This window comes from Chenopodium album, chromosome 18 (assembly GCF_948465745.1).
Source record: "Chenopodium album chromosome 18, dcCheAlbu1.1, whole genome shotgun sequence".
NCBI classification, from domain to species: domain Eukaryota; kingdom Viridiplantae; phylum Streptophyta; class Magnoliopsida; order Caryophyllales; family Amaranthaceae; genus Chenopodium; species Chenopodium album.
This window is the reverse complement of record NC_137851.1, coordinates 11,247,980-11,255,028: the sequence shown is the minus strand read 5'-3', so window position 1 is coordinate 11,255,028 and position 7,049 is coordinate 11,247,980. Positions and strand designations below refer to the sequence as shown.

Below are 7,049 nucleotides of genomic sequence, written 5' to 3'. Positions count from 1 at the left end.
TCAATTAAATAAACAAAAATAATCTATGATTATTTTTAACTTATTATTTATGTTAAACAAAATTAAGCTTATAACTTTATAAGTGAGAAGCGGTCAATTTTTGTTTTTCAAGCGTCGCAGGCCTTTTGAGATTTGCACTCCACTCTTTTGTTTCCCTAGGAATTATTTTCATATGTCAGATAGTTGACTTCATATATGGTTGACATTTCAAAAGATAAACTTAAAATAGTATTGCATGAAATAAACAATAATTATTCTTGTAGAAGATTATAAAAATAAATGTCTAAGCTGATCAGTTGATTTAAAAGAATTTCTTATGAAGTCGATTTCACTTATTAACAAAACTATTTATTATCTTGGAATTTTATTTTAAAAGGAGAAAAAAAAAAATCAATGTTGGCTTAGAAAACATATGGGCTCTGTTGTAATTAGAATTTTTATTTTTATTTATTTATTATTTTTTATGATAAAAAAATTTATTTTAAATTTTTTTCAACAGTGTTTCCATATAAAAGATAGATTAGGGGGATCATGAAAGTAAATAAAATTAAAAACATATATTGAATTAGGGTTATAATTATAATTCTTCGAATATAAACGAAATAAAAAGCGAAGATCCAATTGCAAAGGGACATATAATGCTAGTACTTTGAATTGTATTTTTAAAGAGATTACAATATTAGACCAACACAAATTTTTCATATATGATCGGTCATACGGTGTAGCCGAGGGTTACTCGATTAGTCACGGGTTACTTGATTTTTATGCGGTTAGGGATTACTTGGTCGGTCAGAGATTTTCGATTATTGGTTTTATTGTGTGTCATCTTGCCGCATACATATAGTGTGGCGGGCAAAAAAGCACTTTAAAACAAATATAAATGTGTTACAAAAACAAAAAAAAAAAAAAAAAAAATGAACGTCAAAAAATAAATTAAAGTACGTTAGAGTAAACGGCCGGATGTACTATTGGTATTAGTCACTAGATTAAAAAATTTATTTTTGTGAATCTATCTTGTCATCTCCATTATTTAGTCTTCATATCAAATCAGGGTTTGCATTATTACATGTTAGTCACTAATGAAGTTTATAATATATAGGAAGAAGTTCAATAAAGGCCTCGGCGGCTTGCATTGCTATTTTGCTAGTCCCAAATTCCAAGTCCCAACTGAGGCAGAAGGGACATTTATTTTACTCATTCAAACTTAACATGAGATTATTATTCAGTAGTTGTCTATGTAATATGTATATTCAATTAGTCATGTTGCTCATTACATTTTCCATCCCGGAATTTCATATGAAGTATTTAATTATATTTTCTATATAATTGAGTTTTTACACTAAATTATACTTCCTCCGTTTTCTTTTACTTGCAACACACCTTTTAGGCACACAGTTTTAGGAGATGATTAGTGAGGGTAAACGAGCGTATCAGTATAATTTTTACACGAAGATTAAAATAGAGTTAAGTATCATTTGTAAAAATTATAATAAATAATTTATTCGTTTACATTACATAAACCCGACCTCAAAACGCGTGCCACAAGGCTGTGTTGCAAGTAAAAAGAAACGGAGAAAGTATATTATTGTTTCTTTTTAATTGTAACAAATAAATATTTTATATCTCACCAATAATACCATTTTATTGCAATAAAAAAGAAACGGAGGTGACATTTCATGTCACTAGCCTTATATACAATAAACGCAAACAGCATGACTTTGAAGTGCATAACCGTGCCGACTAATCAAACAAATTTAAAAGGGAAGAATATATTTTTTTTTTAATTTTTTTTTCTTTTTTTTTTTTTTTTTACCTACAAGACAAAACTACACCTCCAATTGATCCTAGACATTTTAATTTTTTTTCTTTTAAATAAAACAACTATTTTATTTTATTTTATCAAACTATACTAATTATGCTTATCTACAAAGTATTTTGTTTAGAACATAATGTTAATTTACTTTAACTATGATTTCATTGTAAATGGAAGTTATACCATCAATAGGGAGATTGATTTTGACACATCAAATACTAATTTTGGCACACCTTCTTGTAAGAAGACTAGTGTAGAATTAAAATTGGAAGACCAAACTATAATTTTCTGGATAGGGCTTTGGTATTGGTTTTATTTTGGCCTTATAGGAGATCAAAACCATCCTCATCAGTGAAACACGGTGATTGGCAAATGGAAGGTTAAGCATTATTCTTTGATTTGTAATGTTTTTATTTCCATGGTTGTCATTTGTCAACAAGTAATTTTAACAACCAATATTTACATTTATCAATAAGTAAAAATTATAAGAAAAAAAAGATGATATTTTGAATTTAGATAATGAAAATTTAATAAATCCCATTTGAAAAAGAAAACAAAAATGTGCATCATATGAAATTAATTTGTTTTTAAACAAGATTAAATTTAATACAAGTCATTCTTTAATTTTGGATTTTTGGTAAAGCAAAACCTTTGGTTATTTATTTATTTTTTTTCCCCCAAAATCATTCAACATATGGACTTTCTAGAAGATGAACAAAGCCCAAAAGGCCCAAAGTAAAAATGTTTAAACACTAAGACAATTACCACAACTAGCTTAATCAATTCCTATCTCTTTTGGTATTTCGGCCCAATAATATGGCCCATTATAACAAAAGAGACAGACTCCTAAATACTTGAAATTTGTGGCCCAAAAAAAATGTTTAAACTACAATTTCTGAAAAACAATAGAAGGAAATGATTATAAAAGGAGCTTAATTCTTTTTGACAAGGACAATGAACAACTGAGTTCCTTGCTTAAGGCTTGACTTGAACTTATCAGAAAACGCAATGGTCTTTTTAGAGAACCTTTCAAACAGTTCATCCATTTTCTCAACGCCAAAATGTTTAGACAAAATTCCTTCCATTCCAGCTCTCAAGTGATTCGCTATTGCATTGCCATCACCCGAAGTCTTAGAACCACCCTCATTATTCTTTCTTCCTGAAGTTGGATCAGTTAACTCCATTTTCTCAATGCTAAATCGCCCGTTCTTCTTTACTAAGGATTCCATCTCCATTGGTGAAACGCCGTAGATTGGCAAGTTGAAGGAGTCTACTTGCTCTTGGCTTATGACCCCCTAAAATCATTAGGGAAGAGAGAAAAAAAAAAAAAGTTTACTTAGAAAAATCTTGAACTAGTTTTGTTAGTACTATCACAAACACATTGGAAACTTCTACTTTTGAATGTAAGTTAGAAGCAAAATGTAATCAAGAACACATTGTAATATTTCATTTCACCTGGAACCAAATAAGTTATGCCGAGGTCTTATTAGCCATCAAACAATCTAATCAATTAAATCAAGCATAGCTCAGGCATTACCTAGTTGATTCATTAAAACAAAAAGAACGAAAGACACTTACAGCTTGAGCCATATCCACTAGGGAAGCACCTAAGAGGTCGAACATGATCCCAGCAGGAACCTGAGAATGAGCCACACTTTCATCCGGAATACAAGGCATAATGAGCACCATCATCCCACCAACAACGAGCTCTTTCGCTCTTTCACCCAAGAACAACTCCATGTCTTCAGAAAACTGCCTAGCATAAGCATCCACAACACCTCGCGGAGCACTAGTGTAATGGATCCTCCCACCATTCCACGCCTCAGATTCTTTGTTAGCTAGCTCCTTAGGCTCCTTAGACAACCATTGAAGAGAATACGATGAGTGGATGAAGTGGAGCGACGATTCAGGGAAGAGGAGACCATAGAAGGAACCGGGCACACCAGCTGAGAAGTAGGCACGATCAGAGGGAAGGGAGGTAAAGAGGGTGTTGAAATCGTTTCCTACATGATCATTGAAGAAGACTTGATATTGGGGGTTTTGGCAAGACAAGGATTTGGCTTTAGTTGTGATTGTGTCTATCACATTTTGCATTGCAGTGAACGTATTTGGACCTACTGAGCACCCAAGGTCAGCTAAACGGATCGTCGTCGGAGTTGCTGATGGTGTTGTGGCGGTAATGGGCAAGAGGAAGTGTTTGGCATCAAATTTCTCAGTGATTGCTGAGGATATTAGCCCTTGTACTACACTTGAAGCAGATTTCTGTGTTGGTTTCAAAATCATTAGTACTTAACTACTTATATTACTGCTAGAGAAGTTATCAACACTACAAATATTATGCAATTTCTTGCATCATTAATAAATCGTGAATTCATGATGGATTGTAATAAGAAGCAACATTTTACACAATTAACAACTCATCAAATTAAACCACTCACATTCTTCTTATGTACATTGTGGAGAATAAAGCCTAACTTTATTTTTTTTAAAATCAAGCAGTATATATGTGCATATAGATCTACTACAAACTACAGAGTAAAAATGGGCACGGGCCGTGCCGGCACGCCGGCGACACGGCCCGGCGGCCCACTTATGGGCCGTGGACCGTGCCCTGAACAAAAAATTGAAATCCGGCACGGACACGATAGGCGGTACGGTCGTCGGCATGCCGGCACGGCCCATGCCCAATTATATTAAAACTAATTTAATTAAGTTTATTTATATAAACTTATTTAATTAAATAAACTTATTTAATTAATAAATAAATAAGTTCATTATATAAACTTATTTAATTAAGTTTATTTATATTAACTTATTTAATTAATTTTATATAAATAATTTATGTTTAAGTTTAATTAAATTAAAGTTGTTCAAAAAAAATATATTACCATTAACATAAACATAAAAATAATGACATTATTTATACAAACTTAACTTGTTCAAAAATATATATATATATATATATTAAAAATAAAAAAAAGTTACGGGTGGCCCGCAGCCCGGCACGTGGGCCGTGCCGTGCTGTGGGCTGGGGTTTGCCAAAATCGATATATATATATATCGATTTTTTTTAATTTTTTTAATTTTTTTATTTTTTTATATATATACATATATATTAAAATTAAAAATAAAAAGTTACGGGTGGCCCGCAGCCCGGCACGTGGGCCGTGCCGTGGGCTGGGTTTGCCAAAATTTGGCACGGCACGACCCAGCACGAGCCCTACCCAGGCAAGGCCCGGCCCGGCACGATACCCACCTTTACTATGGATACTTGATTGTACTTCGTGTCCCTAATTTTTTGCCCCATTTGACTTTTTATGCTTTTCAAGACATGTTTTAAAACACATATGACTTTATTTTTGTATGCATAAAAATTATAAAAACTTGATATTAATAAATATATAATGAGACAAATCTAGTAAGACCCATATGACTATATTATCACTTATTGAGAATTTATGGTCAAATTTCTTGAAGATTGACCCATTCATTTGCCATGGGGCATCAAAGGGACAGGAGTAGTAGTATAATTCATTTAAATTCAAGATAATACACATCATCGTCACCATGACTTAGCATGTGCAATCGTGCATAATATGTTAGTCAAACAAACTACTCTGTATCTAGAGATAGAGTGGTTATCATAGATAATGCTAGAATAAAAACTTATTCCTTATATCGTTAGGAGAATTAAATAATGAACCGCTAATAAGTGGCTCATTATTTAAAATCACTAATGATGTTAGAAGTTTAGTATACGAGATCATTAGATTAATTTTCCAACGACCTACCATGCATCCGACCCCCTTTGGCCTAATAAAAAAGTGACCCTCTTTTGATACAATTCTTTACTAACATGCACCAATCCTAATCCGAACCCTCAATGATACTCTATATATAACAAGGCTAGAAATATATTGAATCTCAATACACAAAGTATACAAGACGTTATGACCCTAAGTTACTATACTATAACCCCCAAAAAAAAAAAAAAAGGTACGAGTTAACTTAGCTAGTTGGTTATTATGTTCAAACAAATAAACAGGTTTTTTTTTTTATTTTTTTTTTATTTTTTTTTTTTTAAACCAATGAACAAGTTCTCTTATGTATTTTCTCATAAAAATCGATAAGATAAATAATTACGTTAAAAAAGAATTAAAACAAAAAGGAACGAATGGAGTTTAATTTAATATAGTGATGATGTGATATAACTAGTTGATGATCAAATATGTATTGTACCTGAAAGCTGGAGTTCTTGACGTAGCTGAAGGTGCCATCTCCTCCCTTCATCGGATATGATTCTACTGCTGCCATCTCTATTTTTAGTGAAGATATTTCTCTATCTAGAAGATTAAATTAGTGTTGATGTTGTTTTTTCCTTTTACTTGAGTTGCCAAGCTCTTCAATTTTAATAATAAAACTACTTCTATAAGAAGTAAATTATATCTCCGTTCTCAATTAATGCTATACTCCGTGTCATGTTATGCACGACTAATACAGCTTTTTTAATTTTTTTAAACAAAACCTTGTATGTACATGTACATAGAGGTAGATGCAACCAAACTTGATCTAGTGAAAAAGTTTACATCTCACAATCTTTAGTAGTAGGATCAAAATCTACTATTGACACTTTGAGGTGGGAATTTTCTTACCCCCTTCCCTCTCCCCCCCTACACATATATTTAAAGTGCCTACCCTATTTACCTAGGTCGTAATGACCTGTAAGAGGTTCAAACTTAGTAGGATTTTTCTCCTTACCAACCAGAAATAGAGGTAGGTGAATTCAAATATATTTTTTTAATTAATTGACTTAATAAAGACTACTATTGTCCTATGTTGAACATGATAACGGAGGCAGTGTATAATGTTTTTAAAAAGACCTATGTTTTAAAAGTAAATAATGATATTTATTAAAACTTTACATAGTAATTTACATAGGATAGCGGTAGATACAAGAAAAATGGATAGAAACAAAAAATTGGGGATATGTTGGGTGGTTATCTGAGAAAGGTAAATAAATGGAATGATAAAATTGTTTGTTATTAAAACCACATATTATGATATAATCCTACCGTTAGCTTTCTACTCCGTACTATTTAACCTTGAGATTAAGAGTTCATATCATGTACTTCGTATAAATTATATAGTCCGTATTTATTTTTTGAAATGTATAATGACATTGAATAATAACCAATAAAGAAGACCCGAAAAGTTCCACGTAAAATGACATGACTCG

General features: G+C 31.8%; 1 protein-coding gene across 1 annotated transcript; it reads right to left on the bottom strand.

Annotated features, from left to right (window-relative positions):
* Positions 1-2,702: 2,702 nt before the first annotated feature.
* LOC145593084 (loganic acid O-methyltransferase-like) lies at positions 2,703-6,180 on the bottom strand. The gene is made up of 3 exons (XM_081649590.1): positions 6,053-6,180; positions 3,392-4,075; positions 2,703-3,108 (listed from the first exon to the last, which is right to left on the bottom strand). Exons 1-3 carry the CDS (start codon positions 6,125-6,127, stop codon positions 2,746-2,748), a joined length of 1,122 nt encoding a protein of 373 aa, XP_081505716.1. The 5' UTR covers positions 6,128-6,180; the 3' UTR covers positions 2,703-2,745.
* Between the last annotated feature and the right edge of the window lie 869 nt (positions 6,181-7,049).